We start from the raw sequence: 25129 nt of genomic DNA on the forward strand, positions 1-25129 counted from the left end.
ATTACTCTGCAGCCTGAAACTGCAGAAGCATTGGACAGGTGCTTTTCAAGGCCACACTGTCAACGTGTTCATTGAGCTTTGGAGCCAACCCAGGCAGAACAGCCTTCCTTTCTCAGAGTGTTCCCTTTGAAGCCTGCTGATTGAGTTTTTCCTTTGTGTTTTCTATACAGGTACTGGTGAAAGTGGGAAAAGCACCTTTATCAAGCAGATGAGAATTATCCATGGGAGTGGTTACAGTGATGAAGACAGAAAGGGGTTCACAAAGCTGGTATACCAAAACATATTCACCGCCATGCAAGCCATGATCAGAGCGATGGACAACCTAAGGATACAATACGTGTGTGAGCAGAATAAGGTAAAGTGCTTCAGGGATGTTTGCATCATTTGTGAATACCTGTCTTTCCACTTTGGCTAGCATGTCTTTAAGCAGAAAGAACTACTGAATCCTTTGGTAAGACACCAAAAGAAGCTCTTGAGCTCAGATTTCTGAGTGGAGACACTTGAGAGGCATGCAGAGAGAGCAGCTTTGTTTTCCAGCCTCACTCTGATGAATTTAACTGGCTCTAGTGTTCTTATTTCTGCAGAATTTCTGTCATGGTGGGCAGTGTGATGTTATAAGTCATTCTGTTGCTTATTTCAGGTGTGGAGAAAAGGGAAAAATACATATTTTCTCTTTCAGCTAAGATATGGAGTTAATTTCTTCAATGGAGCAATGGTGGTTTTGGGGTTATGATGACCAGCTTTTCAAGAATTCCCAGTCTTAGGAACTGTTTTCATAAATGCCCTGTTGTCTAGTCAGAGCAACCATTTGGTTTTGTTTGTTTATTTTGGGAGCTAGCCCTTCTTGGAAACTAAGGGATAGCTTATGAGAACAATGTTTATAACCCAACTAGCAAAGTAGTCTTCTAAAATGATGGTGTTAAGCTAGAATTTGCTTACCTATCACTACCAATTATTTACACTACAAATCTGATTAGGGTGATAGGAAAATAATGAGGTATAAGCGTGGGAGGAGGAGGCAAGTAAAAATTTATGTGTTACATTGGAATTCAAATCATAGAAACATAATACTGTCTGGGTTTATTAAGAATCTAGATTAGAAAGAGTATATTTGAAATAATTGATCCCATTAGAACATGACATGATGACAAAAAGAGAAATTCTATAGAAGATGGGTCTATCATGGAAATCTTAAAAAATAATTTAGCTAAGAAAATGCCAGCATGGCATGGAATTTAGTGTGGACCAAAAGGGCAACCTCATCATGAACTTGTGGAAACAGCATGAATGTGTATTTTATGTATAGGAAGTATAAACTATTTCAAAACAATTGATCAATTTCAATTTTTTAATACTAAGTAACTGAATTACACAGGAAAACAGAGTATGCATCAAATTATAGACTTACCTATACATTTAAGTGTAGAACCTCATGCCTTTACTGTTGTTTCCTCACCATCTTGAGGAAATGAAGGAACATATCTTGTCTGTGTCTCAACCTTCAATAGTATTATGCCAAAAATAAAAACAAAAATGGATGGGTGGGGGAAATGTTAAACTGAAAAATTTCCAAAGGTAAGTTTCCTACGGTCCAGAAGGTGACATACGGAACCTTTGGAAGATTCTTGAAGTGATGGTAATGATTCATTTGTGTTGGTTTTGGGCACACGCGTTGTATATTTTTTGAAAGTACACCACTGTTTTTTTAGTTGTCTTACACAATATATTTTAAGAATTAGGTCTTCTGGTGAGATTTAAGATTATCTCCGAGATGAGGTACAAGAGGATCTCCTTTGTGGTGATGTCAGTTCCTCTCCTTTGTAAAACATATTTTGTTTGCCAGTTTTGGTGGGGTGACTGGGAGAGGCTTGGCAGTCACAAGTGAAAACTACTTGTAAACAGACCTGCTGGGAAGAAAAGGTTCAAATGTAAGCCAGCTCTGCTGATTTAGCGGCATGTTTGTAAAGCCCAATCAGATTTAGTAATCAAGCCCCCTGGTTCCCCACCCAGTCTTCAAGGCCTTCTCGAGGTACTCTGTTTATGTTTTAAGCTAAAAAGGCTTATGGGGTTTGGCATCCTACCACTTTCTCCTTTCCTCTTGATCTTAACTATTCTTCAAAAGGCCTTGTCCACTTGCTTTTGTCAGTCAGACCTCTTGGGCCCTGGTTTGCGGAAGCTGCCTCCTATCTCAAGGCATTCTTTCCTTCTACTGCCAGCGCTTAGATTCATGCTCCATAAATTCCTCTCATCCCTCAAACGTATGCCTGGAATGAACCACATTCTGAAACGGCTTATGGAGAGGCAGAAGATTGAGTGAAAAGAACACTGGGCTGGTTCCCAAAAATCTGGGCTCTGCTCAGAGCTCCCCTGTGGGCTTGGGGCAGGAGTCGACACATTTTTCCTCCAAAAGTCTAAGGAGTAAACATTTTTCCGCTAGAGCACAAAAAGCAGCCACATATAATATGCCAGCGGGAAAAGTGTGGTATGGTTTGTAAACTTTATTTACAAAATGTAAAAACTGTTTACATGGGCTGTACAAAAACGGGCCATAAGGGGATTTGGCCCAAGGACTATAGTGGGCCAACCATGGCCCTAGGGGATGCCCGATGGCCTCTCTGGTCTTTTATTTATTTCCCCATCCATCAAATTCAGATAACACATGCTCCCTCTACTTCACAAGCCAGCATGAGCAAAAGGAAGTGCTTTACAAAGTAAAAGGCAGTGGAGAAATAGAAGGTTAGTACCAGAACAAGTTCAAAACCAAAACATGGTCTCATTGTAGCTTCTATTATTTGTTTAGGCCATTTTCATCTCATCCTTCTCTATTGTTTCCCACATAATTTTCTCTGGCCTAGTTCTGATTCGGGCCATAAAAATGTGACAAGGTGGGTCTGCACTCTGAGTATGCTAAAAAAATTATTAGTGTTCCAGGAGCTTCAAGCAATTAGTACAAGAAGCATAATACGCTATCTTCTTTACAAAGTATTGATTGGTTAAGACAGGAATAAGAAAAAACCTTAAATAGCTTTTATTTCCATAGTGGTGCAATCCTTCCCTCATTTCTTATTACTGAGAATTTTTTTCCAATGATCTGTTTCTTTCAGAGCCAGAAATACTTTCTTAAAAGTATGTAGAAGGGAATTAAGTGACTATAGAGGGATTTATTCTTAATTTTAGTGAGAGTATTATTCAAGTAGGTGGCTGAAAATCTTTGCCTGTTAGTTAAAAGGCGGCTTATTAAAGGAAATTTATCAGAAGTTTACTTCAGCATTTGGGTTTTAACCAACATGTTTTTTCAATTAAGATATGGCCCTGAGATTATTTCTTATCCTTTGCCTGCTTTTCTTTCTTTCTTTCTTTCTTTCTTTCTCTCTTTCTTTCTCTCTTTCTCTCTCTTTCTCTCTTTCTTTCTCTCTTTCTTTCTTTTTCTTTCTTTCTTTCTTTCCTTTTTTTTTAAAGAAATGATTCATACATATTTGCTCATTCTGTTGATAAGCTTTAATTTTTATGAAAGTTCCACCAGAGTGTGTTATGTGTGCACATTAGAATTTATGATTTTTCAAATAAATATTTCAAAGTGACAAAGCTCCTAAGTCTGAGTTAGCTTATAACTAACGTTTACTGGTGACGAGTTCACTGAAGTCCCCAGAGCTCTGTATTCTTTGCAGTTTGCAATGTCTGGAACTTGGACAATTCTAATTCTAGTCTTGTCCTGCAGTGAGGGAAATCTTATTAATCCCCTTAAAGGTTCTGCAGAATCTGCTTGGATAATTTAGAAACAGAATTTCCCAAAGGCAAAGAATAGGCTTGCCAGGCTTTTCAAAAGGTAGTGATTTCTAGAAAAAAGAAGGTGGTCTACAATCTCAGCAGCTGAGCCCACCTTCTTCCCTGCCCTATTGGCTTGAGTAACTCTTAACTCCACTGATATCACATTGTATTTGTCTGCAATTTACCCAAATTTAATTGTAAGGACTCATCTCAAAAATAAAAACAACAGCAACAAAAAGAAACAAAAGAGGATAATTTTGCTGCCATTCCACTGAAAGTACCTGATTTAGACATCAGTGTTTCTATAAGTCTGAGGTTTGAATTTCCCTTCAGAAAGCATTTCCCTCTTCCCTTAGAAGCTTTTGCTGAATTCAGAATCCCAGTTGAGTCTGTGAACATGGGCCAACCAGCCAACCACAACACAACCACAACAGAGTCTTTTTTTTCTGACTCTCCAGAGTCAGAAATCGACTCTCAGGGCCTCTGCCTGCTCTGTTAGAAGCTTTGCAGGTGTTAATGGATGCCTTTGTCATCCTCCAGGATCTTGAGTTTCAAGCCCTTGAGTTCCTTCTCTCCTAATGCAGAGTTTATCAGTCAACAGAAAGTCTAAAACAGTGGCTCACCCCTTTGGCTGCACATTGGAATCCCCTGGGGAGCTTTTATGCTGATGGCCAGTGCATCACCCAGATTCACCAGGTGCACCTCTGTGCACCATAGAGATTCCAAATTAAGTGCCCTGGAATGCAACCTGTGCATTTGGAGTGATTAAAACAAAAAATTTTCTCAGGTGATACTGATTGTGCAGCCAGGGGCGAGAACCACTGATACATGTATCTGAGCATTATTTAGAGGTGTTCATTTTAGATACTGCCTTCCGGTCAACCTTTCCAAATGGTTCCAAGCAACCAATTTGATACCAGCAGGAGTCTTCTGGCAATTTTTTTCTGCTGAATGACCCAATTAATCTCCACCCAAAGGTAAATTGAGTGGTCAGCACTGAGGATGTTTGTTTTGTTCAGCCATGCAGGGCTGCCTTAGTTAGATTACACAACAGTAGCCTTGATAACATCTCCAGGTGGCAGCTTTGAATTGAGAGCATTTGGTTTCTTTGAGTCTTTCCAGAGCCTAGCACAGCACCAGGCTGAGTGGCTTTCAGTGAAGGAGGAGGGCAGAGAAAGGAGCTGTATCATATTCTCTTGCGGACACATCAGTGGTACCTTCTCTCCCTCCTTTTCCTACTGTTGCTACCATGGAAAAATTTTAATTTTTGATCAGTAAAGAAAAGAAATTAGGATGCAGGTTATCTTGGTAATGCCTAATGTAGGTTTTTAGTAATAAAAATGTCTTATAATTTTGTTTTCTGAGTTGAGACATGACATTAGGAGATTAAGTAGTTATATATTTTGACTTGTCATTAACAGGTATTTATTAAAATAGTAATTCATCAGGTAGCATCAAATCTCTTTGAAATTGAGAAACTCTTAACGTTAATTTATTTTATTTTTTAAAATTTATTTCTCTCCCTTTTCCCCACTCCCCCCAGTTGTCTGCTCTCTGTGTCCATTCACTGTGTGTTCTTCTGTGATCGCATCTATCCTTATCAGCGGCACCAGGAATCTGTTTTTTTTTCTGTCGCATCATCTTGTTGTGTCAGCTCTCTGTGTGTGTGGCACCATTCCTGGGCAGGCTGCACTTTCTTTCACGCTGGGTGGCTCTCCTTACAGGGTGCACTCCTTGCACATAGGGTTCCCCTACACGGGGGACACCCCTGCGTGGCAGGCACTCCTTGCGTGCATCAGCACTGCGCATGGGCCAGCTCCACATGGGTCAAGGAGACCCGGGGTTTGAACCATGGACCTCCCATGTGGTAGGCGAACACTCTATCCATTGGGCCAAGTCTGCTTCCATCAACAAACATTTTAGAATGAAATGATTTCAAGTTTACAGGACATTTGCAAAAATAATCTAAAGCCCATACAGAGAATACCAACATACCACCACCCAGATACCCAGATCCACCACCTTTTAGCACTTGCCGCATTTGTCAAATCATTCATCCTCTCTCTCTCTGTTTTTCTCTCTATTTCACTGCCTGTCCATCTTTTTATCTATTTTCTAAACATTGAGAGTAAGTTGTATACCTTGTGCTCCTTAAACTCTTCATGCTTCCGTGTATTGTTCCTAAGAACGAGGATATTCACATTCTGTACCCATATTCAGTACAGCTATCAAGTTCAGGACATTTAACATTGATAGAAAGTTTACAGTCTATTTCCAATTTTTTCACATGTCCCAATAATATCCTCTTAGGCTTTTCCTTCTCCACTATCAGATTCCAGGATCCTGATTTGCATTTAGTTATTGTCTCTTCAGTCTCTCTCTTTTTTTAAATTGTAGAAACATATATACAACATTGAATTTCCCCATCTCAACCACTTCCAAGCATACCATTCAGTGGGATCAATCATTCACAATATTGTGCTACCCTCTCCACCATCCATACCAGAAATTTCCCATCACTCCAGACAGAAACCCTGTACCCAACATGAGTTAACTCCCCATTCTCTTTCCCCCTACATTCTGTAGTCTATTTTCTGTCTCTATGAATTTGCATATTTTAGCTATTTCCTCTAAGTGGAATCATACAATATCTGTCCTTTGAGTTTGATCTATTTCACTCAGCATGATGTCTCCAAGTTCAACTGTATAGTACCATGTATCCGAAGTTCATTTTAGGGATTCCATTTTACCCACATACATGGAAGGCATATACATTTTGTTTATCCATTCATCTGCTGATGGACACATACGTTGCCTCCACTTTTTGGCTATTGCAAGTAATGCTGCTATGAACATTGGTATACAAGTATTTGTGCAAGTTCCTGCTTTTAATTTTGGGGGGTGTATACCTAGAAGTGGGATTGCTAAGTCATATGATAGTTCTATGCTTAACTTTTTAAAGATCTGCCAACCTCCTTTCCATAGCAACTGTGCTATTTTACATTCCTACAAACAATGTACTAAAGTTTCTATTTCTCCACATCCTCATTAGCACTTGTTATTTTCCTTTTTTCTAATAGTAGCCAATCTAGTGGGTGTGAAATGATATCTCATAGTGGCTTATTTTTTGTTTTTTTCAGGAGGTACTGGGGATTGAACCCAGGACCTTATACATGCAAAGCAAATGCTCGACCATTGAGCTACACCTCTCAGCTCTCACAGTGGTTTTGATTTGCATTTCTCGAATGGCTAATGATAATAAACATCTTTTTTATGTGCTTATTGGCCATTTGTATATCTTCTTAGGAGAAATGTCCATTTAAATCCTTTACCATTTTTTAATTGTATGGTTTATCTTTTTGTTATTGAGTTATAGATCTTTATATATTCTCTATATTTATCAGATATATGGTTTCCAAATATTTTATGCCATTCTCTAGGTAATCTTTTCACTTTCTTGGAAATGTCCTTTGTACAAAAGCTTTTAATTTGAAGGATGTCCAATTTATCTATTTTTTTTTCTTTTGTTGCTCATGCTTTTGGTGTAAAGTCTAAGAAACTATGGCCTAACACAAGATAGTTCCTTCAATTTTCTTCTAAGCATTGTATAATTTTAGTTCTTATATTTAGCTCATTCATATATTTTGAATTACTTTTTGTATATGGTGTGAGGTAAGTATCCACTTTCATTCTTTTGCATGTGGATATTCCATTGTCCCAGCACTGTACGTTGAAGAGACTGTTCTATCCTCCCATTGAGTGAACTTGACAACCTTCCTCAAAAAATCAGTTGGCCATAGATGTATGGGTTTAAATCTGTGCTCTCAATTCTATTCCATTGGTCTATGTGTCTGTCCTTGTGCTAGTACCACACTGTTTTGATTACTGTAGCTTCATAGTAAGTTTGTATTGGGAAATATGAGTCCTCCAAAGTTCTTTCTTTTGTGATGTTTTTGGATATTCATGGTTCCTTGTGTTCCCATATGAGTTTGATGAATAGCTTTTCCATTCCACAAAGAAGTCTGTTGGAATTTTGATTGGGATTGGATTAAATGTATAGCTCTGGGTAGTACTAACACCTTAATATTAATTCTTCCAATCAATGGATATGGAGTATCTTTCCATTTATTTATGTCTTTTTCAGTTTCTTCAGTAATCATTTGTAGTTTTTGGCATACAGGTCCTTTACATCATGAGTGCATTTTTTTTTTTTAATGAAAAGAGTCTTAAAGTCTCATATCTATTAATAGATAAATCTCCAACTTAACTTTTTATTCTCAGAAATCAGGAGAGTTGGTCAATGACTCATGTGAGGTAATTTAAATACAATAAAGTGGAAATGGTCAATTCATGTCACTTTTAATAGAGGAGTTTCTCAAGACTTGAAGTATTTTAAGGTACTCTTATTTTCTAATTTTTAAAATATCTGTTTAAATATAGTTTTCTGACCCACCTCCTCATCTGATTTGAAAAGCCAGAGTCTGCATGAAGCTTTGGGAACAGTGAGGTTGATTTTCAGACTCTGGCTTTAGCTCAGAGTGGTTGGCTCACTGGCAAATGTCAAATTCAGGCCCCTACTTCCCATGTTCAGTTAGATATTAAAAATTGCGTGGTACATTTTTCCCCTTACTAAGAACTTGGAGTTCTAGTTGGTGACTGAATACCAACACCACAACAACAATAAATTCTCCACCAAGCTCCTAGACTGGAGTTGTTCCATTTATCCCTATAGTTCTCTAATCAGTGTTTACTTTAGTGTGAAAATTGCTATAATCAGAGCTTAGATTGTAGACGTTTGGAAAATTAGAAAGAATGGAATGAAGAAGAACTGTTTTGTCCTTAATTGCCATTACAACTGAATCTGACCACCTACTACCCTTTTATCTTGGCTTTGGGAAATGAGATTTTGGGGCCAATGATTTGTAATGAGATTGATTTGGCCATGGAGATGTTCATTTCACCCCATACCTCATGACTATATACGAACCTACTACATCCAAAATTTGTTGAAAAGAGGAAATTCCACAAAATTACAAAGAATCCAGAAACAAGTATGAACATCCATTTTTTGAATATCTGTCATCCATCAATCCAACATACATGAAATATTTGTCCTAAGTCTTTTAAATTGTATCTAACTCTGCTAACTCTAATGTTAACCTAAACTATAAAAGGTACTGTGTGAAATGCTATGATGACTCAAAAATCTTTAATGAGGGCTAGTATCATCATTGGTGATGCTGATAATATTCTTGTTAGATCCAGAATCCTGCACTCTCATTTTTTGATGGTAGAGAGGTAATAGAAGTATTCCTGTTACCTTTCCTCTCAGAATTGCCTCCTCTAAACACCCAGTTACTAAACCAGTAAATGGATGGCATAAGCATGCACCAAGAGGTGCATTCCCCCACAGGTTTGTACTAGAGTCCTGCCAAGGAATCCATGTGTTCCTCTGGTAATTCTGAAGTTAGAGACAGATTTTCTTAACTGATTTGAGCTCTGCAATATTACCCTAGGCAAAATATTCTAGAAAGCATCATTTCTGTTATTTGGAGCGTTGAGGCATAGAGGGGATACAGTAACTTCAGTAGGTTAAATTATGTACCTCCCAAAAATGTGTTCTTAATCTTAATCCGTTCCTGTGGGAGTGAAGTCATTGTAAATAGGACCTTTTGAAGATGTTATCTTTAAATTGTTGTCAGCTGAATTAGGAGGGGTCTCAGTCCTGTTTTTGGAGGCCTTATAGAGAGAGCCACAGGGCGAAGCAACAGTAGAAGCTGGGAGTCAGCAACTCGGAAGAGAAAGGGGAAAACACTGCCAGGGACCTTGGAAAGGCCGAGGAACCCCAAAGATTACCAGCCAGTCAAAAGATACCCAGGGAGAAAGCAAGCCTTCTAGTCTATGAAACCATGAACCAATAAATTCCTATTGTTAACCCAATCCATTGTATGGTATTTGTGTTAGCTGGAAAACTAAGAAAGTAACTAATCTAACAAAAACAGATTGTTAGAAGATTCTTTAGCAATAAACCTGCCTTTAGGATAAAAGCCTATTCAATAGGCACCAGAACAGTTTAAAATAAAGTGTTAGTGAAAAAAGTAAAATGTTTTCAGGGAGCTTTGAGATACTTTATCTCACATATTTTTGATTTCTGACACCTAAATTCTGTCAGGTTTAATTAAGAGTCATCTAAAGTAATGTAAATAGCTTTCATATTGTCTGTATTGCTTTGTATTGCCCCTGAATCAAATTTTAAAATATTTTGGCATTGTCTGGGCACACTGATTTTACTTGGGCATTTTCAGGTTAGGAGGGTTTTTACTGGTGTGTGTGTGTGACTGTACAGTTTATTGAGGGTAGGAAGATGGTTGATTTTTCTGAATTTTCTAAAAAATACTTGTCTTCTAATCATTTCATTGTTTATTCAAGGTGGAGTTAGTTGCAAAGAATTTGAAGATGGTAGGAAAAACTCTGCTTGTATTTAGATTCCTGAGTTCACTCCCTTCCTTTCAAACCAAGGGCAGTAGGAGTGGTTGAATGATGGCAGATGAAGGAGCCCATTATGGTTGGCCAACGTCCACCAATTCTCCCAAGCCCACAATTCTTGCCCATCATATTGTCTCTCACTTTAATATGGAATGTCTTCCCGGTTGAGGTGCATGGAGGCTTCATTTAGGTGCTTTACTATCATCATCATCATCATCATCATCATCATGTTAGTTATTGGATTAGTTTGTAGGAAAGCCCTCCACAATATTAGTGATTATCCTGTTTTAGTTTGCCAAAGGCTGCTGATGCAAAGTACCAGAAATAGGTGGGCTCTTATAAAGGGAATTTATTCTGGGTAAAAGCTTACAGCTCTGAGCCATGAAATATCCAAATCAAGGCACCACCAGAGATCCTTTCCCATCAAAATCAGCTATTGGTGATCCTGGGGTCCTGCCATATGGTGAAGCAAGATGGCCACCCATCTCTGCCGAGGTCTCTGCTTTCCTCTCCAGAATCTACCGTCTTAAGGAGCTCAGCCATGAGCAACTAGGCATAGGTCTTGTCTCTTATCAGTCAGCTGCTCTGCTTTCTTCCTGAGTTCAGCTGCAAGCTACTGGGCATATGGTTCATCTCTCCTAGGGCCTCAGTTCTTTGAGCCTCTCAGAGGCTTTTCTCCTCGCAGCTCAGCTGTGGGTGAAAATGGAATCCTTTCTCTCACATTCCAGGATCAAATTTGGTGGCTGCCTTCTTCTGTGTCCCTCTCTGTGTCTCCATTTACATCAGACTCAGCAAGAGGGCTGAGACTCACCCTGAGTCACGCCTTACTGACAAAATCCAATCAAAAAGGTCTTATACCCACAGGAATGGATTATTTTAAAAACATAATCATTCTCTTTTTGGGATTCATAAAAGAATTTCAAACTGCCACATAGGCCAGATAAGAAAGTCTTTCTTTCTAAGGTCAAGTTTGCGCTTGGTGTACTAGATGGGACAACAGATGAAGAAAAATTGAATTCTTGTCCTGTCGTTTAAATCTTCAAGTTTTGGACACGTCACCAGAGCTCTTAATGTGTTTATTTCCTTCCACAGTTAAAGTCTATGTTGGTTCCTGGTGACACTACAAAAAATTTACACCTATAGGAAACTTACCCTCAAAAGCAAAAAATCATATTTTGCTGTATCCTGGGGGGAAAAAAGCTTACTTTTTATACCAAATCAAATCTTCTCTTTGAGAGCTAAGATGCTTTATTGAACTTCCTGATAAAAAGCACACTACATCAAGTGCAGTGCTCTTTTCAAATATGGTACATTTGTACAAGGATGAGAACTGGAAAGACACATAAACCAGGCTTGCAATGAAGAAATCCATGTTCCACAAACAGGTGTTTGCAGATTCATCTCCATACACTTCCTGAGGTCAAAGAAGGGCCTCTTTACTTATGATCATGTCTTCTTAGCCTAATCTGATGTCTTGAAGAGAGAGGGTTCTTAATAGTTAGGTTTTGAATGAATCGTCCCACTTCCTGTGGAGGCTGATGTCTCCACCTGCTCACACATCTCCAATCTGGAGAACAAGCATCTGTGGGCAAGAAGGTCCTCAGAAACCTCAGGCCCGAGGGACAGGAGGATGAGGAAGAATTTATGCAGTGTCCTCTAGGTAGCTTGCTTCCTTTCAAACTGAGGATGTAAAAAGACTAAAGGACTGGAGAAAGAATCTTTGATGAGATCTTTGAGCACTTGCTGCTTGTAATGTCATCATGGCCCCCATCCTTATCTTGATGGCTTTCATGACTCCCTTCTGTGCAGCCAAAAGCAGGGGGCTGGGTTTTGTCATTGTGAAGAAGGGAAAACTCCTCGGAACTTCTTCCAGGAGTAATAGGTCTCACCTGCTGAAGGGAAGGAGTGGTTCAGTTGAGACTGGAGCTAATAAAGAAGTGATTCATTCTGAGACACAGCAAGGCAGTGAGAGGAAGAGGAGGGGGTAAAAAGAGGTAATGTGGCCAGTTGGGAGAGATGGACGATGAGGCACTCCTTGCACAATTCCCTCTGAACATAGCAGGTGATCTTGAGAAAGGACCTGAGGATTTGGAATTATCCATCTGGAAAAGGATGAATGGGTCTTAAGTGCCTCATTTGTGATACTCAGCAATGTAGCATGTACCCTTGAGAGAAGAAAGTATTTAAAGTGGACCAAAGGGGGTATGAATTCAGCCTAAGAAAACATATGTAAGCTTAGAGAGATGAGGATGGTTATAAAATCCCATTTTTAAATAAAGATTGAAACTAGGATTCTTATAATTTTATATATTTTGTTCAATCACCAAGCACCTATTTTTTCACCACCTTTGTCTGAGAGCTAGAGGAAACAAGGGTAGATACAGCAATGCCCTTGAGGAGCTGAGTCGGGGTGGGAAAGAGTCATGGAAGGAAGGGGTGGGATGAGACCTATGACAGGCAGGAGACACAGGCCCTGGGGGCGATGGGGACAGAGTCACTGAGGACTTGGGAACCCAGGAAGCCTTCAGAGAACAGGGATTTCATCTTCAAAGGAAACAAATAATTAAATCCTTGAAGCCCTAGGATTCTAGAGTAGTTTGTCCATTTTATCTCTTCTTGGACTCAACTTTTCATTTATCTTGTACCATTCATTTAATTCATTCAAGAAGTGACTACCATGTATGTGGTTTGGGTTTTCTAGGTGGAAATCACCATTAGGCATTATTGGGCATTCATGTTAACGTCTAACATCTCTGACAAACTTTCCGGCCTCATCTCCTCTCCCTATTGGATTGTAGTTTCCTGTATAGCTGATGCCTCTCTATATGGTCATGTTCTCCATTTATTGGGACGTTCTGGCACCTATTGCCCTCACACTCATAAATAACTAACTTTATTTATTCATCTTGAATAGGACATTCAATCCCATAGAAAACTTTGTCACAACCTGCCCCTTCCAGCCTCTCTTGGGTTAGGTACTCTTTTCAGAGTACCTGTAATACCTTATACTACCATAGTATATTAAAATTCTTTATGTATTGCTCCACTTCTAAGAGTTCTTTAACTTCAGGAATCCTGCCTTATTTATCTTTGCATCCCCTTGGGCTCCATCACTGTTTGTGAGGTGACATTAAAGCCCGTGTGAAAATAAGTAAGTCCAAAACTGTCTGAGACCTTGTCCAAGGAGTGAAAGCCACAATCTCAGGGGATGGCTCAGCTGATCTCCTACACGATATCATGTTGAACTTGCCTCTTTACCTTTGGGACTGTGATACTGGGCAGAAAGCAAAAAGGAGTCCACATGGACATATTTTTCCTTTTTCCAAAGAAATTTTTGGAAATTAGCTATTGCTATTGAGTTGCAGGGCAATCAGGAAAGCCTTGCATGGTCTCAGGCTCTAAATCCAGAGTGGAAAGCTTGGGCATGGGCGAGATAAGCTCTTGAGGAGTGTTTCGTGAACTGCAAATGTCTCTTCTTGTGAAAGCTCCACCGTGAGGGCCCCTTTCTAGCTGAGTCAGCAGGCAGCTGTTTGGGATCCCACAGGGCCAAAGAAAAAATGGTGCTGAAGGGAAGAATGGCTTGTTTGTGAGCTAGAAGAGAGACTCAGTCAATAATACTCTCTTCACAACCAAGTTCTAAAGTGATTAGGAAATAACACAAAGAAGTAAGAAATGTGGCAACCAAAATATCATGTTTATTAGTGATGACGCTGAAAGGAGAGAACGTGGCTGGTAACTGGAGCCACAAGACCTATCTCCTAAGCTCCAGAACGGGATTGACTTACTCATCAGGGCGTTAGATCCGAAAGGCTGCAGGCCTCGCCCCCAGGATGGCCTCTTACAGCAGCAGAGGCATTAGCCCATTGACACGCCTCCCCACAAAAGCAGTGCATGTACCGAAGAAGCGTTAGCGCTCTCTGTCACCCGAGTCATATAACCATATCTGGAACCTAGAACCGTGTCTCTTCTTATGCTTCTTGAGCTCCCTAATAGCTAGGGCTGCAAATACTACTGGGGACTAAAATGAAAGTGAATCTGTGCCAAGCAATATCGGACAGGCTTTATTGAAAATAATATCATTTTATACTAGACATTTCTTCAATATGGAGCCTATAGTTGCCCCCACTTTAGAGATATAGAAACTGAGGTTTATGGGGATAAATAACTCCCCAACATCACACAGTTATTACATGTCAGAGCTGAAAACTGTGTTCCGAGGCAGAGCCGTCAGCCACTTTGCTTCCCTGCCTTGCTGTTACTCTTCGTGGGTAATGGAAGGCCACGTGCAGTCCTGGGTTGTCACTTAAAGGTTTGATTACTAAAGCACTGAATGGAATGAATGGAGAGTTTACTGCCTCAGAATCACTACACCTGGCCATTTTCATTAATTCCCTTCTGTCTGGCTGAAATCCATTTAGCTCATAAAATGATCAGTGTATCTCCATCAATATTTCCACAAAGGGATCAGATAATAAAAAAATAATAGGGGGCGGCGGACTTGGCCCGGCAGTTAGGGCGTCTGTCTACCACATGGGAGGCCCGTGGGTCAAACCCAGGCCTCCTTGACCCGTGTGGAGCTGGCGCATGCGCAGTGCTGATGCACGCAAAGAGTGCCCTGCCACGCAGGGGTGTCCCCTGCGTAGGGGAGCCCCACGCGCAAGGAGTGCGCCCCATAAGGAGAGCTGCCCAGTGCAAAAGAAAGTGCAGCCTGCCCGGGAATGGTGCCGCACACGCGGAGAACTGACACAACAAGATGACACAACAAAAAGAGACACAGATTCCCATGCCGCTGACAACAACAGAAGCGGACAAAGAAGACGCAGCAAATAGACACAGAGAACAGACAATCAGGGTGGGGGTCGGGGAGGGGAGAGAAATAAATAAGTAAATAAATCTTTTAAAAAAAAATAATAGGGAATAGATGTGGCTCAAGCAGTTGAGTGCCCACCTCCCATATGGGAAGTCCTGGGTTCAGTTCAGTTCTGGTGCCTCCTAAAGAAAACAAACAACTAGTAAAAACAATGAGTAGACAAAGAGCCAAAACAAGGAGTAAAGCAGACGAGGGAGCCAATTCACGGGAGCTGATGTGGCTCAATGGTTGAACACTGGCCTCCCGCATATGAGATTCCAGGTTCAAACTCCGGGTACCTCAAAAAAAAAAACAAAACAAAACAACAACCAAAAAACAGAAACAAAACAAAATAGAAATATCAGGATTAGCACCTCTGCTGGATGAAGTCTAAGGATTGAAGAGCTTTCAGTTGAATGGACTTGAAATGGTTGTGTGGAGAACATTTTAAAATTTTGTTTCCCTGGAGGAGAGAAGTAAACAAGCCAGAGATGATTTCAAATTTATTTTGCAAATTTAAACAGCCAAAACATGACAATGACCTTCTAGCCTATGTCAGAGAGTCAGGATAGATAAATAAAATCTGAAGAGTCTATTCTGACAGTGGTATAAGTGGGATTAGTTTAGATGGAGAGTGTTCAGATGCTTTGATTTTTTGACAAGAGTAATGTATAGCTGTATATACAGTAGTGGAAAGATTACCAAAATATGAAAGCAGTGTTTGTGTATATAAAAGTAGTAAGATCCTTTTGAAAAAAAATGACCTAAATAGATCCCTACTTATATATTACTTTTTCAAGAAAGAACAACAATGAGCTATAAACATGGTTACCTTTGAGGAAGATTGCAGTAGGGAGGGCCAGTTACACGTTTCATTTTGTTCACATGTAAATTTTGAATTTTTCTCTTATTATATCTGGTTTGCTTTTGAATATGAATAGACGTTGTCCCAGTAGAATAATTATGTATGGGTCACTTTAGTTTTCTTCTTTTTATTTCCCTGCATTAGAAAATGCTATCTACTCTATTTTAATTAAAAAAATAAATATTAGCAGGAAGCAGAGATGGCTCAATTGATAGAGCTTCTGCCTACCATATGAGAGGGCCTGGGTTCGATCCCTGGGGCCTCCTGGTGAAAAAAGAAGAGAAAGCATGCCTGTGTGGCAAGTCAGTGCCCGCACAAGTGCCCTTGTGATGAGCCAATGCCTGCACGAATGCCCGCGTGGTGAGCCAATGCCCCGCACGAGTGAGTCATGCAGCAAGATGATGACACATCAAAAGAGAGACAAGGGGAGAGTCAAGGTGAAGTGTAGCAGAAACCAGGACTGAGGTGGCACAATTGACAGGGAAACTTTCTCTACATCGGAGGTCTCTAAGATCAAATCTGGGTGAATCCTAGAGGAGAGAAAATGAGAAGACAACACAGCAAAAACAGCAGCACAGAGAAGGGGAAAGGGGGAGGGGGGAGTAAATAAATAAATAAATCTTTTAAAAAATAAAAATTAAAAATAAATAAATATCAGCAATTGAAGAATTTACAGGTAGTACCTGTGAAACAAGTGACCCAAACTCCTCCATCCTCTTTTTTTCTTTTTCCAGGTTGGTAACTTTTTTATTTAATATTTTTCAACGTTTTCATTTTGGGGCTATATAAATATATTAATATTCAAAATAGTTTGAAAAAAAATTAAAGCTACCCCAGGATGCCAACTCGGAGCCCACACCCAGTACCCTTCCTTGTACGGTAATGTTTGAACCAGACTGGAAAATTGAGAAGGGATAATTAGGGAAGTTTTTGCAAGGTAATGTCTATGTCAGCAGACAAAGAACTAGATTACTCAAGAAAGCAGAGTGAGTTGAGCAGATAGAACAGTGTGTAAAGACACACGAAAGTATTTAAAAACCTGGAAGAGCTGAGTTACTTTTGTGAATATACTTAAATGAATAACACTAATATAATCACAAAGTACTGCCAATGAAAAAAATTAAAATACTTTAGCAAGTCTTAAAACAGGTTGAGGGAAGCAGACTTAGCCCAGTGGATAGGGCATCTGTCTACCACATGGGAGGTCCACGGTTCAAAATCCGGGCCTCTTTGACCCGTGTGGAGCTGGCCCATGCACAGTGCTGATGCACACAAGGAGTGCTCTGCCACTCAGGGGTGTCCCCTGCATAGGGGAGCCCCATGCACAAGGAGTGTGCCCCGTAAGGAGAGCTGCCCAGCGTGGAAGAAGTGCAGCCTGCCCAGGAATGGGCACACACGGAGAGTTGACGCAGCAAGATGACGCAACAAAAAGAAACACAGATTCCTGTGCCGCTGACGACAACAGAAGCGGATGAAAAGAACATGCAGCAAATGGACACAGAGAACAGACAACTGGGGCGGGGAGGGGTAAGGCGAGAAAAATAAATAAAAAATAAATCTTTAAAAATAAATAAAATAGGTTGAAATACTTACAAATGAAAAATGTGTATTATTCTGAAAGGATGGAGGTAAGGTATAGAAATGAAAAACACTAGTAAATGTAAACTTTATCAAGAAGGTGCATGCACTTAAATTACAGGAACTCCACCATCCTGACAACCATTTTCATTTTTGCTGCCCTACCAATTCTTCCACATAGTCAAGAGACGTAATTGGGGTTACATACCATAATCCACAGCTCAAGGCAATTACAATTCTCATACCATCCAATTTCACCCTAATAATTGCTCCAAACGTGAGGACAGAAGACAAAGAGGCCCCAAAATTTAGCATCCTTGGATCACAGAAAAAGTCTGAGCAAAAAAAAATTCCCTGATCTTCCCAAAGAGACAGACATAAGCAACTAGGTCTGCTTCAGAAGTCCCAAATTTTCATTTAGCAATCACAATGTTGCAATCATATTGTGGCTTTTAAATCACTAATGCAAACATTGCTTCTTTTGGTATTCCTGCAATGCTTGCACTTAAGAGAAAAGGAGGGAAAGGAGTTTGCTTAAACCAAAGCAAGGTAGCAAGGAAACAGATTATCATGGAAAAAGAAGGCTCTAATATCCATTCTCTTTAACAACTACTTTAAATCCACATTATTAACTTAGTTTAGGAAAAGGGTGTTGTAGAATTTGGGAGAGGTTCCATTATTTGCGTATAGAAAGGCCAGGACTCAGGAATGATTTTTAGAAGTTAAAAATGATTTACTGATGACCGGCGGGACTCGGGAGCTTCCTGGTTCAAACCCGAGCCCTGAACAAGAATTTTGAGTTCCTTTTATACAGAAAGGAAGGGTTAAATTGTTCTTTGTTTCAGTGCTCAGTAGGCTTGAATTAGCATTTATCTTCCACATCCTAGGTAAGCCGTTAGCGTGGACTTTATACATTCTAGATAAGCTTTTAGCACATATGGTTTGCATTTTCCCTGAATATTTAAAGTTTATAGAGTTTGCATTGCTAAACTGTTTCCTGGAACTGGAGTCGTTGCCATGGTCACCAAGGGCAGGACTGCAGCCTCTTACTGTCCCACACCCACAGGTCAGGACACATACAGCTTAGGTTATCCACAGAAGAGACAAACAGCCTCCCACCCATAGCCCACATCAGGGGTATAATTTATGTTTTTGCAAATAAATCCTATATTTATGTTCTGGAAATATTTTTATGTTCATATGTATACAAAATGTACACATATGTGTGCTTCTGAGTCCATATTTACATGGGAGTGGAAACACTTGACAAATGAGGCAGGAGCAGGGGCCCGAGAGGCAGGGGCCTGCTCCAGGGTCAGTGCAGGTCCGAGTGCAGTGCCGAGGTAGCAGCCTGGCAGGGCCCGCAGGCAAGAAGCACCCACAGGCGCCGTCCTTCCAGCGTTCACTCAGCAGACATTTCCTGTGCTTCTACCCCGTGCCTTTGGGGAGCTTCTGTCACGTGACCAGTTAGAGGCCTTATGGTTTCACTGCATTCTTTCTTATTTAAATTATATTGAAGTCTATCATTCAGGCATGAACATACATAAGCAATAAGTGTATAGTAAAAGTTGTGAATTTACAAAGCAAACGTGCATCTCATCCTGCAGGGCTCCCCTACCTCACCCCACCACCACCACCTTGCATTGCTTTGAAACGTTTGTTACAAACTATGAAAGGGCATCATCAGAATATTCCTGACTATAGCCTGTATATTACATTTGGTGTATTTTCCCCCAACCCACCCGCTTCTTAACACCCTGTATTAGTATTTGGATGTTTGGGTTTAAGTGCACTCCTAAAATGCAAGCTCCAGACTCGTGTTTATGCTTCACGCAGGCCTGGATGTGAATTACTTTAGTCAGACCAGCAGCCCACCGGGGCCCCAGGTATGGGTGTTCCTGTTGAGAGAGACAGAAATGGGAGTGGGTGGGCTTGAAGGAGGGAGGGCCAAAGGCCAGGAGAAGAAGAGAAGACCCGAGGGCCTGTGGGGCCCGTGGCTGCTTTGGGATTTGGCCTGATTTTGACTCAAACGCCGTTACAAGTTTTAACACTCCTGACCCCCTCTGCGCCAGTCTCTTCCTACTTCCAGACCTGTCTCATGAGTTTGGTTTAATTCAACTGGAAAAGACACAGGAGGACAAAGAAGAGGCTTTGAACACCATCTCTCCAGTCCTCCAAGAAAAAAAAGCACATGGATATTGCACTTTCAATTTCTCTGTCTCACTGAGTAACGCCCTCGTTCTAATTCTTCAGGAGAGCTGGGGCATGGGACCTGTTTGGAAAAGGGGGGTGTCATCTGTTTTCTCTGCAGCGTTACGAACTTTGGCATATTCTGGGCACTCTTGGGATCTTAGAGCAAGTGTTGTTTTTTTTTTTTAAGATTTATTTTAAAAATATTTCTCCCTACCCCCCTCATTATTTGTACTTGCAGTATCTGTTAGTCTTCCTTGTTTCTTTTAGGAAGCACCAGGAACCAAACCCAGGACCTCTGATGTGGGAGGGAGTCCCCTCTGTTCCCTGTTTGGTTGTGCCTCTCATGTTTTTTCTTCTTGTGCCTCTTATTGCATCATCACGTTGCGTCCGACTTGCCATGCTGCCCGTCATGTTAGCTCTCTGTCTTGCTCATCTTCTTTAGGAGGCTCTGGGAACTCCTGCTCCCTGCTTTTGCTGTATCTCTCATTATGTTTTTTTCCTTCTTGTGTCTCTTGTTGAGTCAGCTCGCCACAACTACCCATCGCAGCAGCTCACAGTCATCTTTAGGAGGCACCAGGACTCGAACCATGGACCTCCCTGTGGTAGGCAGGAGCTCAATCTCTTGAGACATATCCACTTCCCCAGAGCAAGTCTTTTTCAGGGAGAAAAGCAGGAGTTGGAATTGCATCTTTGTCCTAGTTAGCTGGGTAAATTGGGCAAGTCATGGCCCTCCGTGAATGTGGCTCCTTGTTTGTAAAGTGACAGAACTGGACTAGCAGATCTTTAAGATCTGACCTGGGGAGGAATGGAGGTCCTGTCTTAGAATTGGCAAATACAAATGAGAGAAACCTGTGAATTCATAAGATCATAACAAACCCTTGGAAATGTTCATTAAACCTTTATTCCCTCCTGCCTTAAAAAATAAACTTTTTTTTTTTTGAGATGGGAAGATACCTCTTGAATGCTCTGAGAAACCTGCAGTCTTGAGGGTTGAGATTCAACTCTACTGGGCAGTGCTACAATGGAGAGACTTGGGTCCCCTCCTTCACTTTTGCTAGTTCTTAGAATCTCTTAGAATCACAAATTGTCTCCAGGCAACAGTCTGCTCCCGCTCTTTCCCCTAATTCTCTCTGTGGACACTTTCCAGCCTAACTCCCTACACATCTATCTTGGGAGAAGCTCCTAATTATGTCCTAGGAGCTTGATATAGAAAGGGCCAAAGGGAACATTCCATTGCTGCCACCCTGGCAGTCCCAGGGGCATCCTGGGTTGGGATGGCAGCCTGGCTCCTTGGTGATATGCCAGAGGCCATTGACTGGGAACAAACCCTAAATGTGCCGCAGGACCTATCCAAGGCTGGGTGTTTTGGCATAAAGGACCATAGGATGTTCCTAACAAGTTTGGGTTCATCTGTTTAAGTGGGTTTGAAGATTAATACCAAAATAAAGCCCTCTTTCCATCTGAAGTTTTTTGAAGAAAAAGCCCTAAAGTGCCACCTCTATAAATATGTGTTGAAAGGGAAAGTCATTCTGAATCCTACCCAAGAAGTATGATTGCAGAGTAGAATTTCAGAACTCAAATGGACCCTCACATATTTGTAGGTCAACCCAGATCTCTTCACAGGTTAGCAAACTTAGGTCAAAAGAGTTTGTCATGTGCCCAAGGCACGTTAGGGGAGAAATTAGAAAAGACTCTTTTTAGGGTTCTGTTTCATGTCAACCTATCATGGATCTAAACATGAGTCTTAAAACAAGGTTCCGAATATTTTAACTTCAGCTTGTCAGCCATTTAAGCTCATACTAGAAAAACGGAGATGTCTGAAAAGTTTCTCTCTCTTCTCTATTTTTCAATTCTGTAGGATGGGGAATTTCTTATTGTTTTTTTTCCCTACATAACTTTTGCCCTCAAGTTTTAAAAGAAAAGTTTCAAAAGCAGAAACACAGTTGAAAAACTAACACAGTGAACAGCTACATTCTGTGGTAGGTTGAATTATGAGCCCCAGAAAAATATGTTCTTAATCTTAATCCATCCCTGTGGGTGTGACCCCATTGCAAACAGGACCTTTTGAAGATGTTATTTTTAGTTAAGGTGTGGCCAGCTGGATCGGGATGGGTCTTGGTCTACAGCTGGAGGCCTTCTAGAGACAGCCAGGGGGAGGAGCTGCAAGCAGGAAGGCAAGGGAACAGGAAGAGAAAGGAGAGGACATTGCCATGGAAACCGAGGATTGCTGGCCAGGCAGCTCCTGGACCCCTGGAGGAAGCAAGTCTTCCACCTCCAAAACCTTGAGCCAGTGAATTCCTGTTAAGCCAACCCATTGTGTTGTATTTGTCTTACTTAGCAGCCTGGAAATTAAGACATATACCCTCCACCCATTGTTAACATTTTGTGATATTTGTTTCCCTCTCTCTTCCTCTATTTGCCTATGCTTGCATGCACACACATATACACACACATATAGTTTAAGTAAATAAAAGCAAGCTGCAGATATCATAAGTCACCCTAATTAACTTGAACATTTATCTCCTCAGAACAAGGCCATTCTCCTATATAATCACGATACCCAAGAAAGCTTACTATGTAACTGTACTATTATCTGTTTTAACATTCAGATGTCTCCATGTCCTTTATAGCTTTTGCATGTTTTTTTAAAAATTTCTCTCCCCTCCTTCCTCCTCCCATTTGTCTGTTCTCTGTGTCTATTTTGCCGCGTGTTCTTCTTTGTCTCCTTCTGTTGTTGTCAGCGGCACAGGAATCTGTTTCTTTTTGTTGCGTCATCTTGTTGTGTCAGCTCTCCCTGTGTGCAGTGCCATTCCTGGGCAGGCTGCACTTTCTTTCGCGCTGGGTGGCTCTCCTTAGGGGGCGCACTCCTTGCACGTGGGGCTCCCCTATGTGGGGAAAACCCCTGCGTGGCACGGCACTCCTTGTGCACATAAGCACTGTGCATGGGCCAGCTCCACACGGGTCAAGAAGTCCTGGGGTTTGAACTGCGGACCTCCCATGTGGTAGCCGGACACCTTATCCACTGCACCAAGTCTGCTTCCCGATGTTTGTTTTTTAAAGCCAGGAAAATTAGGTCTGCTGCTTTATATTTGCCACTTCTCTTTAGTATGACATATACCCTACCCCTCCTTTTTTTTCTTTTTTTCTTTAATAACTTGACATTTTTGAAAGGTACAGGTCAGTTGTCCTGTAGAATCTGCCACAATCTGGATTTGTTTTTTGATTTCTCATAATTAGATTTAAACATTTTGGCAAAAAATACATACCTCACAGTGAATCTAAAATGGTGTAGCAGTTTGGAAAACAGTCTGGCATTTCCTCAAAAGGTTAAACATAGAGTAACCGTGTGACTCAGCAATTCCACTCCTAGGTATTTACCCAAGAGCACTGAAAACCAAAAGAACAAAACAACAACAACAACAAAAAAAGCCCACAAAAATGTGTAAAAGAATGTTTACAGCAGGATTACTCACAGTAGAGAAAAAGTGAAACAACCCAAATGCCCATCAGCTGAAGAATGGATATATAAAGTACAATACAGCAATACCATGGAATGTGATTCGGCGATGAAAAGGAATGGAATACTGATAGGTGCTCAGCATGGGTGAACCTTGAAAACATTATGCTAAGTGAAAGAAGTCAGGCACAGGGACCATACCTGGTGTGTAATTCTGTTTGTATGAAATGCCCACAGTAAACAAACCTAGAGTGACGGAAAAGAGACTGATGGTTGCCTAGGTTTGGAAGTGGGGGATACGCCAGCAAGAGGTTGAGGGAAGTGGGCAGTGACTCCTCATTGGTACAGGGTTTTTTTTGAGGGAATGAAAATGTTCTAAAATCGATTTTGGTGATGGCTACACAATTCTGTGTTTATAGTAAACATCTTTGAATTGTGCACTTTAAATTGTATGGTGTGTGTAGGTGTATGAATTATTAATCTATCTCAATAAGCTGTTGTTAATGTGGCGATGTGTCTCTCCCCCTGGGCATTCTAACAGGCACTTAAAGCCAGTTTGTGCCATTATTGTGGATGCTAAGCTTGAATAAGGTGGCTCCTGCCAGATCTTGCTGGAAAAGTACCTTCTCCCTTTTCGATTAATAAGTAATCTGAGGGGACATCCCTTGCCACTGCGTGGGCGGGACTGTTGTTCCCCAACAACCTACCAGCCAGTGGTTTAACACCCACCGATGATCCCTGCCAATAAAACCTGTTACAGAGATGTTTGCAAAATGGTGATTTCTAAACATCTTCTCCTTCACAGTTGTTAGGTGGCACTTTTCTGTACAGGAAGTTTTCCTTCCTCCTCTTTGAAGATACTAGGTTTTCATTTATTCCTTTTTATTTCAATCCATCGTCTTAATGACTTTTTTGGATGATGGCACTTAGCCAGCGAGAGCCCCCTGGAGCTGCCCCTGTGTGCCCCCTTTTTCTGTGAGTCCTTCCTTGCCGAGCTGCCCCTGTGTACCCCCTTTTTCTATGAGTCCTTCCTTGCTTTCTGACACAAGATGTTTCAGACTTCTTTTTACTTCCCCTGTCCCAGTTTTGGAAACAGCCATTTTTCTAAGGGAATTGTAGCCAGAAACCAAGATCTTTATTTTGGATGTGCTCGTTGCCCCTGGCTCATTGACTTTTCACACTTCAGAACTGGGAATAACAGACATACACTCAAATACATGTTTAGACAGATACATACAGAGGTATACACATACATTCAGATCGACATTTTAATCAGTCTCCAGTTCAGAGCCAACATGACACTTCTCCCCACCTTGCCCCAGTCTATATTTATTATAGCTCTCTTCTTCCACAGTGTCAACTCTGGTTCCCAAGATTAACAGCATTTTTACTCATTTGCCCTATCCTTCAGTACACAAAATAATTTCAGATTTATGATGCAAACACCACAAATCATTTAAAAAATTAAAGAAATCGGTTCGTATCTTTTGATTTTCGACAGTGCTAAACGTACCTTCTGGAGCTATTGTCCTTCTTTTCTTGGTGGGGTGGTTGGGGTTGAGGAAACAGTGGTGGCAGGGACAGACATGGGGAATAAAGAGAGGGTGTATGTGTGTTTCCAAAATTTAAAGCTCTCACACGAGTAAACCCACTAAGTAGGAGCGAGGTGTGTAAGAGGACGAGAGGAAGCTTTTTTTTTTTTTAAGAATCTGGTTTTCTTACTGTTAGAGTCGCTAAATGCTTTGTGTGTTTACTTAAACAAGAAGTAATACATAAGGTTAGACTCAATGAAAATAGAGAGCAGGACAGCTGTTTTTTATGAATTCCGGTAAGATTTTATCCTGCTTGGCGGGTTCAGTGCTGTACTTGGCTTTGATGGTGACATTTCCTCAGACGCGGCATTTGATCTAACATACATGCTCTACATGGTGGT

General features: G+C 40.9%; 1 protein-coding gene across 1 annotated transcript in view; it reads left to right on the forward strand.

Moving 5' to 3' along the window:
* The window catches only part of LOC101412058 (guanine nucleotide-binding protein subunit alpha-14), a 236972-nt gene that overhangs the window by 109718 nt on the left and 102125 nt on the right, over positions 1 to 25129 (forward strand). Inside the window, exon 2 of the mRNA XM_004477521.5 lies at positions 171 to 355. Coding sequence (XP_004477578.1) covers positions 171 to 355 — 185 coding nt within the window. The remainder of the gene's footprint in view (positions 1 to 170; positions 356 to 25129) is intronic.

The sequence above is a fragment of the Dasypus novemcinctus genome, chromosome 8, assembly GCF_030445035.2.
Source record: "Dasypus novemcinctus isolate mDasNov1 chromosome 8, mDasNov1.1.hap2, whole genome shotgun sequence".
In the NCBI taxonomy this organism is placed as follows: Eukaryota; Metazoa; Chordata; class Mammalia; order Cingulata; family Dasypodidae; genus Dasypus; species Dasypus novemcinctus.